Below are 12,109 nucleotides of genomic sequence, written 5' to 3' on the forward strand. Positions count from 1 at the left end.
ACAAAGAAAAGTAGAAAACCATCGCGTAGTTCTTCCCAAACCCAACCACATTAACAAGGCAGAATGTTGCCCTGTGCATAGGGTTTTGTTCTATCATACATTAGCAAATACCATGTTTCCCCGAAAATAAGACCCGGTCTTATAATAATTTTTGCTCCAAAAGACGCATTAGGGCTTATGTTCAGGGGATATCATCCTGAAAAATCACGCTGGGGCTTATTTTCCAGTTAGGTCTTATTTTCAGGGAAACACGGTACATGGAATATATCCTGCATTGTAGTCCACCTTCTTTTTTTTTTTTTTCCTACTCTTGACTAATGGAATTTTTAGAAAGCAGTATCTCCCTGGGTTTGCTAAGATTTCTCTAGACATCTGAAAGTACTCAGAACAGATTTCTGCTCTAATTTACTGCTCCTTTTCCCTCATGTACTCTTAAAATTCCTCCTCCAGTAATGAGCCATTCCCTATACAAGGAACTCCATTCCCAGTTTCTGTATGACCCTTTTTCTTCTTTTTGTCTCCTGTGAGCTTGCACTCACAGGTCTCAGCTTTCCTGGGCTATAGGTACAACTTCACTAGCTATTAGGGAAATGCAAATCAAAACCACAATGAGGTATCACCTCTCACCTGTTAGAATGCCTATTATCAACAAGACAAGTAATAACAAGTGCCTGGAGAAGTTGTGGAGAAAAAGGAACCCTCATACATTGCTGGTGGGAATGTAAATAGGTACAGCCACTATGGAAAACAGTATGAAGGTTTCTCAAAAAATTAAGAATAGAATTACCATATGACCCAGCAATCCCTCTTCTGGGTATCTATCCCCAAAATCGGAAAACATTTATCCATAAAGATATATGTATCCGTATGTTCATTGTAGCATTATTCACAGTGGCCAAGAGATGGCAATAACCAAACTGTCCTTCAACAGATGATTGAATAAAGAAGACGTGGTACAAATATACAATGGAATATTACTTGGCCATAAAAAAGATGAAATACTGCCATTTGCAACAACATGGATAGATCTTGAGATTTTCATGCTAAGCAAAATGAGTCAGAAAAAGTCAAGAACCATATTTCATTCATATGTAGGATATAAAACTGAAAGCAACAAATGAACAAGACAAACGAAAACTCATAGACACAGACAACAGTTTAGTTGTTACCAGAGGGTAAGAGGGGAGGGAGGTGGTAGAAGAGGGAAAGGGGGTCAAATATATGGTGATGGAAGGAGAACTGATTCTGGGTGGTGAACACACAATGTGATATATAGATGATGTATTATAGAATTATACACTTGAAACCTATATAATTTTACTAACCAATGTCACTCCAATAAATTTCATAAAATTTTTTTAAAAAAGACGTCAGCTCTTGTCCCGATCATGAAAAATGCATCTCTAGTTTTTCCTTCATCCTGAGTACTCTCTTGGAAACTGGACTCAGATCAGAAAAACTGGGCTACTGCTTCACTTATCCACCCCACCTCCAAGCCACTAATAAAATTCTGTGCAGGTGTGGTCTTCATGTAGCAGTCTCTGCTCGAAGCTTAAAGCTCAGAAGATGCAGGGTAGCCATAGCCTCCACCATCATCCCATATCCATCTCAGCGTCTCTGAAATCCTGGTATCATCAGGCTGGAGGAATTAGCAGTTGGAAAGGAACCTCCCTGACCTTCCTCCTAACACAAAGAATAATTAGGAGTGGGTCTCCCTTCATAAAACCACTGGGACCACAGAGCCAAAGGAAACGCAGAGGGAACGTGCAAGTAAATACACAGATTCTATGGTGAGAGGCATCTGAGAAAGAGACAAAACTTGCAAGTTAGCCATTCCAAGCCCTACCGTGCTTTCGGGGTCCAGGCAGTCATAGGAGGACTCTGAGAAGACCTTGTACATCTCTTGAAATTCATCGTACATTTGCTGGACCTGCTGACTCAGGGCATTCCCTCTGATGCCACTAAACTCAAGCTTTTCCAGTTTGTGGAAATCCAAGGCTGTCTTCAGAAGATCCTACAGGGACAATTCACAAAAGAGTAAAATCATAATGATTATGATAACAACAGCGGAGAACACTCAAATTAGTATGGAGAGAGCTGGAAATCACATGGGGTGGTGGTTGCTTAGGAAAATATGAAGCCTGTTTTTTTGTGTTGCAACCTTATTATTAGATTGGGTTGGTATAAATAAATTTTGGTTAAACTCAATCATGAAGCAAAGTACAGATAAACAAAATTCGCATAAACAAAAAAAGACCAAATTTGTGCTTCAGCCTCTTTCTGTGTTCTTTAATAAAGTATATAATAATAACAATATTATTTACATGATTGGTGGCTTTACTACTAATTTTTGGAAAAAAAAAATTTCAAATGGACCATGTTATCTGGTTCTAGAATGACAGCTATCTTAGGAGACACTGACAAGAAAGCAGATCCTCTAAATAGTCCTGAGGACAAGCCCAGGGGACGACACCGACGTCCTGAGCAACTGCTGCCAAGAAAATAAATCTGTTGGGTGCTCTTGCCAGGCATGTGCTGTACGGTATAGCATGTGGCCAGCTGGGTGACAGATGACAATTATTTGACATCTCTGTGTTGAGTTTCTTCATTGTAATTGAATAACAATAATGAGAGATAAATACATTGATGCAAACTTGGGATTTCGACCAGTGCCCGGCACACAGTAAATACAGAGCAAGCGGGTATTACTGTTGCTGTTGTTGGTATGACAGTGTCCCAGCTGTGCTCAGAAGTGAGTGACAGATAACACAACCCAGAGCCTTGGGGAGGAGCCCCTCCCAAGTCCACGGAAGCTGCTTCATCTCCAGTAAAACATAAGCCTCCAGAACCCACCTAACACGACAGATGGTAGTATTTCTCTCGTGAACACTGGTCTGAAACCACAAAATCTCCAAACCAAGACATTCTTCCTGTTACAACTTCCGATCTGTGCACCTACCTCTTCAGTGAGGGAGATAACAGTTAGTTACCTTTCTGTGACTTTGACAAACATTTGGTATGGATCCCTGGGAGAGGATCTTCTCCTCTGAGGAAATTTGAAGGGCAAGAAGAGGGAACACTAAGTCACGATGTTGAAAACACAGCCGGTCCTGGTTCCATTCCAGGAAATTCCCACTGCCAGTAGCCACTGTTATGGGTTGACCCATCAGGCCAGCAGAAGGCTGCCTGACCCCTTTCTCTTGCTGGAACACCAATTCTCGCAGCAGTGACAGAGGCATTGAGAAGTGGTGAGAAGTGGCTGACCTTCTCCACGTTACAGGAGGGCACCCACGCAGCCTTGGGCAACTATCTAACAACCCTTTTTTGCTCAGCTATGTTCAGGCATGGCTGTCAGCAAGTAGCTGAAGTAGGAGAGAAGTGGAAAGAACCACCCAAGGAAAGACAGACAGACATACACCTGAAGCAGGGGGTCTTGACACCCATGGTGGGAAATGGGGCCGTCTTTATGTTAAAACACATTCAACTTTATACACTGGGAAGAAAACAGAAATGAAGTAGACTTAAATGAAATTGACTTAAGTAGTAATTCAAACCATTCAACAAGTCCTTAGTTGTAATTCATGTTATAGGAGAAACGTATTTGTGCTGTGGAATGTCACCTGGGTACTCATTTTTCATAATTCCGTGGATGTCAATTTCAATATTTAGGAAATACTCTCAAACCATTTTAAAAGACAGATGCATCTTGATATGTTTGATTACAACAGAAAACTAGATGATAATTTTGTTACACTATTGTATTTCTCAAGAATACTTGCTTTATTTAACAGAAACATGATGGACAACACATTTATTTGGGACTCAACTCAAGGTCCTAGACCTTTTCTTATTTCACTATTATAAGTGTCCTCAACGTCCACTCTACCATTCCCCTGCATGCTCTCTCCCCTTGCCCTGCTTAAGCTTTCTTCAGAGCTCTTATCATGCTCTGGAATTATAATATACTACTTGGGATTATATTACTTGTTTATTTGTTGTCCACCTTTCTTAGTAGGATGTAAATGCCCCAGAGGAACCACTGTATCTTCAGTCTGTGGAAGAGTCCTGGATGCTGAGAAATATTTGTTGAATGAATGAATATATACTCTTTGACCTTTGACTTAGCTACAGCACCTCCAGGAGAAGGTGACATGGTGGTAGACAATCTAGGAACCAGGGACTCAGGAGCAACTGAGAAAATAAGGAAAATTAGACAAGAGAAGAGAATTACAAAGTAAGGCCAAACTGATTTTAAATGTTTGAGGGCCTTGGTTACGTGCAAGGCAGAACCTTGCACTTGGTCCTACGCTGAGGGCAGAATGAAGGCAAATGAGCAAATAGGACAAAGAGGCAGATTTAGCCTCAGTTTATAAGTTGAACTTATAAAATTTCTTGTATTTGACCATCTGACCTATAAAAAATAACAATTTCACGTGGTTCCACTTAATAAACCGAACCATCTAATGCCTAGAAATGTCTAACTATAGAATGGGCTGCTAAGAGAGGTAGTGTGCTTTCCATCTCCAGATGGATTTTAGTAGAAGTTTGCCATCAGAGGTATTGTAGAGAAGATTCCGGAAACTGGTGGGAAATTGTTTTGCAACCGTAGAAACGGATTTATCATTATGACCGTGACTGTATTCTTGATTCTTATTTAAATGTAGCTCTTTTCATTGTTTATTTAGAAGTCTCAAAAAGCAGATAAAAGGCAATTTAAACCAATAAGAGGTTTAAACGATTTTTTTTACATATCCATTTTTATTCATCACAGTAGTAAAGATATGAAATTCATTATGTCACATACAGGCTGAAAATGTCAACTTCAGGGGTAGGATACACAGCACCGTGGAAAGGCTCTCGCATAGGGCCAGAAACCCTGGCTCACACAACACTAGCCTGTCATTTACTAGCTATTTGGCTTGAAACAAGACACAACTTTTCTAAATGTCACTTCCCTAACCTGCAAATGGGTCCACTAACACCTGACTGTCACCGAGTTACACCGAACGTGCCTTGGTGGCACTTCAGTAAACAGAAGCCACTGTAATTACTTCTGATCACTCTGATGTGACTAGATCAGGTTGGTGGATAAGAGACGTGTAATGGCTAATACACAGGTGCTCCTTTCCAGGTGCCACAAAGAGCATGGGGTCCCGGCAGCTGACTGGACCAACTGGGTCCTATTCCTATGAAACACCGTGCAGTTTTTCATGGGGTGGTGAGAGAGGCTTCCATTTGTGCTATGGCCCCTGAGTTGGAGAATCAAACTTGGGGATAATGGCAAGCCCCACAAACACAAGCCCATTCATGAAGGTGAGGTCATGCAGCCCATCTTAAAAGAAACGTCTTCAGAATTCATTAAGGGAGAGCACAAAGCAGACATTCACAGATGAAAATCTCAAAAGGTCATTGGGAAAAAGACTGTTTTCTTTACCTTACAAGAGCGACTGACCTTATGCAGCTAATGGTCTCCTGTGTGACCACAGGCTTAGGCGAGGCTGAAAGGGAAGCCTGCCCAATTAGGCCCGAATGAAAAGCGGCAGCGGAGTGACTGGAGGTGGCAGAAAGAGCAGGGAAACGCGGTGTATATTAGGTCAGCTTATTACCTATCGCCTTACTAATCACCTCGCATAAAGCCTCAGCAGGAAATCATTTTGCCTCCAAGTGAATCACAGCTTTACAGAAATTTTATAATGAAAGAAATGAGCACTCTCTCCAAGCTGCTTATGTACTGCATTGTTTGGAGGGAAGAGGCTGCAGGGAGAAGCATAAATAGGATCTGTGGCATCCACAATACTATGGCACAAAAATGAACTCTGTGTGTGGGGTGGACGTGTGTGCATGGAGCAGGGGATGGAGATGTGGGGGGTGTATAGTACGGGTGGGGTGTGTATACATGTGTGTGACGTTGTACGTGTATGTGCAGTACGTGTGATCCGTATAATGTGTGTGCTGTGTGTGTGTGATGTGTGCATGGCATTGTGTGCATATGTGTGTCTATATGTGGTGTGGTGTGTAGTGAGTGTAGTGTGTGTGTGGTGTGCATATCTGTGCGGTGTGTGTACACAGTGTGTCTGTGCAGTGTGTGTACTGTGTGTGTATAGTGTGTGTGGGTGGGGGTGTTGTGTGAGCTGGAGCATCCAGCAGGAAGGCAGGGTGAGGGAAAGAACGGAGACACAGAGGAAAGACTCTTTTTCCCTTTAATTTTTGACTATTCATTCAAACTGCAAAGATTTTATATACTTTTGGGATTTCCTTAGTAACTTGTGAAGTCAAATACGCCCCTTTCATAGAATGTGAATTACAGTTTTACCCAAATGACTTATTTAGAAAAGAAGAGCTAGAAATCATGTGGTAAAAACAGTGAGCAAAGACAGAAGAGAGTGTGTAAGGGCAGAATAAAACCACAGAAGCAGTTCAGGACCCTCAAACTGGACGCAGGGAAGGCAGCAGAACTGCAGAAGCCCCTGGGAGATAGCCAAGTTTGCTGGAAAGATGCTACTGGGAATCATAGACTCCTGGGTACGAATCCCAGATAAACGGCCTTGAGCTGTGTGACCGTGGGCAAATGTATGATGTGCCATGCTTATGTGCCCATTTGCTACAGTAAGGGTACTGACTGACACCTAGCTCTTAAGACGACTGTAAGGGAGCAGGCCTGGCACGAGATGTGCTCTTGAAACATGTCAGTTCCTTGTTTTTCTATTCTTCTTCCTTTCCCTGCTCAAGGGTTAGCGCTCTGAGAGGTTAGCTGTATCGTGTTTTGAGGAGGAGGCGGGTGGTGCTATCCTGAGAATGCAATAACGCCACGTGCTGCAGACCTGCTGAAAATGTCTTAGCCATATGCCGCAGCCCTGCTTCCGCCTTCATTTCAACAGGCACCCAGAGGGGAACAGTTGATCTGCACAATAAAACTTTCTTGTGCATAAACAGAAAAGAAAAAAGCAACACAAATAAGGGGGTGGGAGGATTTGAGAGAACCATGGAGATTAAAAAACAGCCCTTCACAGTATAACCCTGGACGTGAGCATGTAGAGGGTAAACGCACTGATGTCATTTTATTAACTTGGCTTTGTGTATCTATTAATTGCAGCTGCACACATCTCGGCGGCCACAAGATGAATAAGGCTAGGTTCATGCTAATTCTTGCTGGAGAGAAGCAGATTAATCCCATTTCAAAAAGGCATCGATCACAGAGATACACAGAATGTTAACTAAAGGGCTACATGAAATCTGCTTGGAGACGATCAATAAGCCCGCGTCCCGCTGCACTGAGCTGAACAGGAAGAGGTGGGGCAGCCAGAGGCCAAGGGGATGAGGCTGAGCAAAGGACTGGGGGATGAAAAATGAAAGAGGGGAGGAAATAATAGGACAGGGGAGAAGCAGCCATGGGAAAAAGGAAAATCATGGAAATTCAGGGTGAAAAAAGAGCCAAGGGAAATGAAAACAAAACACAAAAAAAAGCCTGGAAAACAGAGAAGGGGAGACAAGTAGAAAGAAGAAGAAGAGGAAAAAGGGAAAGCAGTAGCGAAAAGAAATGGTGGCGTTGGGCCCAGGAGCAAGGAAGTAAACCAGAGCAAAGGACGGAAAACTTAAGATTGGAAGTAGCGGGAAGATGGAGAGCTGTAGTGACATTCAAGTCATCCTCTAATTAAACTGGGGCACCTGCTTTTCATGCGTCTGTGCTTTTGATTCAGAAAGAAAAAGCAGCCTGAGAGCCGACTATTGTGAGGGTAATGGCTCTGGGGGGACATGGCCAGGGCTGCATATATTTACTGAACATACGCTGCAGATTAGGCACCCTAATGTTAGAATACCTGTCTATATGCAAAGTCACATCATTAGCATGTGTGCATAAGGCCTGAAGCCCCAGCCCCACTGTCATCTCTGAGCTGGGCTCTGCAGGGCTGGAGAGCCTGCAAGGTAGTAACGGTGGTGATTCCACCCTGGTGAGCCAGGCCTGGGGCAGTTGGAGCTGGAGGTCTGTCACCTGGGCTAAACAACAGTGGAGGGGTCCATGCAGAAGATGAGAGGAATAGAGTGAAGCAGGAGAGAAGAGGCTGAGCATCAAGAGCTGTGATGCAAACAGCTACAGAAAAAGCGGGCATTTAGGATAGAGCCAGGTATCAATTATTTATACTCTCCATGATCCCGATGAAGAATTTAAGGTGTGCCTTCCAGAAGGGCTATCCCTGGATCTCCTCCATTAGTCTGTCTACCTTTTCCTGCGCTGTGGCTACTGGTCCACAGGCTTCTTACAGGTAAAACCATGTTTCAGCCATCATTATATCCCCAGTGCCTAGCTCAGGGCCTGTTGAATGGTGGTGATGGATCAAAGTTTTTGAACTGAAATGAACAGATTCAATCTCATACTCGTATCCTCATAATCCCACAGTTTGCGCCACTCATTACAGCCTCTTCCCAACACAATCGCTCTCATCATCCCAAGTCTCTGCGGATCACAGCTAGAAACATGATTTTAATTCCTTCTCGGTCTCCTTGGCTATTGTCCGAATCTTGAATTTGACCCTGAATTTCTTAAATAAGTTTTAGAATAAGTATATATTTCATTTTATTGTGCCCACTGCCTGCACCCAAAATTCAATCCGCAAATACAGAGCAGTAAAGTATTAAAAGATCTGCTAACTATATTAAATTCTGAGGGTAAAGGCAACCAAAAGAAAAAGCTTCATGTCTTCTCACCCTGGTCCTTACACTAATATTCACATTAACTCTTAAATAACTGGGGGAAAGACACAATTCTGAGCAAAAGTCACATTTCTTTTCCACGGAGATTCAGCTAGTCTTGTAGTTTTTGGAGCCACTCTCAGGGTGGGAAAGTGAAGAAGCACAAGTTCAAAAAAGTGGCTTCATGGGAACGGCCAGCTGCATCTGGACCGGCTCACTTGCTCTTTGTACATCGGACTTTCTAGCAAGAGTTTCTTTGAAACAAAGTTTGAAGATTATGGGCAATTTGACAATCAACTAGTTTGAATTAGTTGACTGATTCCTTGGGCTTTCTTCCTAAATTATTCTATGATCACAGTTTCCCGAACTTCTAATAGGTCCTCCACTGGGTGACGACAAAGCCATACGATCAATACAAATACTTACTGAATCTTTTTATGTGCTCTTCCAACCAAAGGAAAGTTGACCACCATATTGCAGTGACCATTTTCCTACTTGACTTTTGGATCCCTGCATTGCTTACTCCCTCCGGGAGCTGGGAGCCTGAGGTGAAGGAGCACACTCACCGCCACCATGCGCAGTCGTCCCAGGAAGCCATCCAATCGCACGAAGACCAAAGAAGGCTGGAAATCCCACTCCCTGACTTCCTCGTTCTCTTTGAAGTATGTGTGGAGATTCTCCCTTCGGTCCTGAAACACCTGCTTGAAGAAGTTCAAGGTGTCCATGACCACTTGCAGTTTTGTCTGACTTTCTTCTACCTCACTTTTCAGGAGGTCTGCTGGGCTGAGACAATCAGAGGCCTGGAATACAAACACATTACTGTCACTAAGCCTGGTTGAAAATACAGAACATCCCACAACTTTACCAAAACTAACTCTAACCTGCATAATTGCCAAGTAATATTTTTCAGAAGCATGATATAGGAAACATCTGACATTCTCCTCAGCTCTACAGGTGGACTGGGACTTGGGGTCAAGCCAAGTAAGTCAGTGTTTGGCTCAGGGGTGGGCAAGCGACCAATCAAAGACAAGGAAACACGGCAACTCTTTTGTTGGGCCAGCTGGGGATGGGGCAAGTGTTCGTTCCCAGCTGTTCTTTTGGGGACTTACTGACTTTCTATGGTAAAATAATTTAACTGCAAAAATCATTTGAACCACAATTATTTCCCTGTCTCCAAGAGACTTGAACCTGGAAAGCTGTGAAGCTGAAGCTATTAGACAGCCATCTTTACCACCACAAGAATGGGCAGAAATAATTGGATCCTGATGACGTATCTAAGGTTTTATGGTAAGCCAGGGTTGAAGCCAGTCTTTCCTTGAACCTTCAAGGTACATGAGCCAATAAATTACCTTTCTGTCGATGCTAGTTTGGGTTGGGTTTACTTACACTTTCAACCAAAAGAGTCCTGGCGGACAAACATGGAGTGACAGAAGAGTCCTGATCTAGCCATCAAACAACCTGGCTTCCAATCCTGGGTTGGGCGACCTTGGACGACCTAGTTAACTTCCCGGAGTCTTAGCCCACATCTTTAAATAATAATAACTAAATAAGGCTGTCCCTGCCCACCTACAGGGTTCAACTAAAAATAGACACAATCATGAATGTCACAGCAATTTGGAGCCTGCAGTGTGCTCCATAGATGTTAGTTATTATCAGTTACTCTTTAAACTTGTTCATTGTTTTCTTAGGGTCACAGCTCCTTAGAGGAGAAAGAAACCATTTGCAGGGGAGGGGGGAAGGTCACCCAAACGTCCTTAAGGCTTCCAGTTCTGTTTCCAGACACACTCCTCAAGGTGTATGCTGCCCTGGTTGATGCTACACGAGTCTCTAAGAAGGAGCATACAGTGTGTGATCCAAGTAGCTGCCTCTCTGTAGCTCACAGGGCACCCTGGAAGCCTTGCCACGCGTGATGACATCAGAGCTTCACAGTCAGCCTGCTACCCTCAGATATGGTCCTCTTCTTTTCACAATTGCCCAAACAAGGAAAGTGAGACACAGAACAGATAAGTGACTTGCCCAGGTATACACAGCTAACAAGAAGGGACGCAGGATTTGGCACAGGGACATCTGACTCCAGAGGCAGCATTCTTAATGGCTAAGTTTCATGGCTGACTTAATACCAGTCTGTGGGCACAGATCATTAAAGAGGTTGAAATTCACCACACCCACGCTTCGTGAGACCCTGAGTTTTGGGCAGAGGGAAAAGGAAGGCCTTCAGTGTATTCCAACACTACTGAAAATGTCTCTGTGTGTTATGACCTTGTGATTAAAATAAATCAACTGGGAGAACACTTTGGACCATAATCATTTCCCTGCCCTGAATAAAATGAACATTTTACTCTTCCCTGTGACTCAATGCCAACCAGCCCCCAAGGGGAGGTCACTGGGGATCCTGGGGCAGCCAACCTGCTTGATGAGAAGGTTGCAGATCTCCTGGAGCAGCACAGTGAGCCTCCCTGGGGAGCGGTAAGACTTGCATGTGGCCCAAATCAGACAGACGACGTGGAGTAGAGGTCGCAGCCGTGGCTTCACCTCCGCAAACTCCAGGTCCTCTAGGGATTCCAGCTGGCGGCAGAGTGGCATCAGGTGCGTGTGGACATCCTGCGCCTCCCTCAGAGCTGGAAAGAATTGAAGACATTCACCCTTCCCTGCTTGGGGCTCATACACACCGAGTTGAAGCCCTGGTACCTGCAAAGCGATGGCTACCATTTCTCCCTAAACTGAGAGAGCAGAGAGAAGGCTGGTCCCCATAAACTTTCTAGCTCTTATGAGGAAATACTGAAATGTGCAGAGCCCTGGACAGCTAGGATAATGGTCCGAGGGGCCTCCCTTATAACATCCCTGTATCTGGACTTCATCCGGGTCCTCTCAGCCCATCTGGTGCTGTGTGTGTGCAAAATACTCAGTAATTATTTCCTCATTCCTTTGCTGCTGATATCTCTGAGGCAGCACAAAATAGATGACAGAGGACAGATTTTAGTCAGAAAGATCTGTCTTCAAATACCAACCCTGACACTTACCACTTGTATGACCTTAGGTACATTTAACCTCTCTGAATCTCAAAAATAAGTTGGACAGTAACTAATTTTATTAAAGAGTTCTTGGAAAGCTTTGAAGGTAGGACAAACAGAATCTTCATATACAGCTAGCACAGTGCTGGACCAAAGCAGGCGTTCCATAAATGGTAACGTCTCTGATAACTACTTGCTAATGAAGAATCTCATTGAGGCTTTATGTAGGAGAAGTCACAGGGAACAGAGAAACAGTACAGACTAATGATGGCAAGTTCTGCTGGTTTTCAAAGCCAAGAAAATCTCCTACCACTTCCTCTGAACATAGCCAAGGACAGAGAGGTGCCTTTCACCAATCATCTTGCGGTGACTGAGAGGGGAACGTAGGAAAAAACCCAGTAGCACCGGGT

General features: G+C 43.7%; 1 protein-coding gene across 1 annotated transcript in view; it reads right to left on the reverse strand.

Annotated features, from left to right (window-relative positions):
* Positions 1-12,109, reverse strand: part of LOC141568964 (dynein axonemal heavy chain 9-like) — a 48,481-nt gene that overhangs the window by 22,938 nt on the left and 13,434 nt on the right. The window contains exons 5-7 of the mRNA XM_074320391.1: positions 11,095-11,306; positions 9,255-9,488; positions 1,847-2,014 (exon numbers count right to left, since the gene is read on the reverse strand). Coding sequence (XP_074176492.1) covers positions 1,847-2,014; positions 9,255-9,488; positions 11,095-11,306 — 614 coding nt within the window. The remainder of the gene's footprint in view (positions 1-1,846; positions 2,015-9,254; positions 9,489-11,094; positions 11,307-12,109) is intronic.

Source organism: Rhinolophus sinicus, linkage group LG15, assembly GCF_036562045.2.
Source record: "Rhinolophus sinicus isolate RSC01 linkage group LG15, ASM3656204v1, whole genome shotgun sequence".
In the NCBI taxonomy this organism is placed as follows: Eukaryota; Metazoa; Chordata; class Mammalia; order Chiroptera; family Rhinolophidae; genus Rhinolophus; species Rhinolophus sinicus.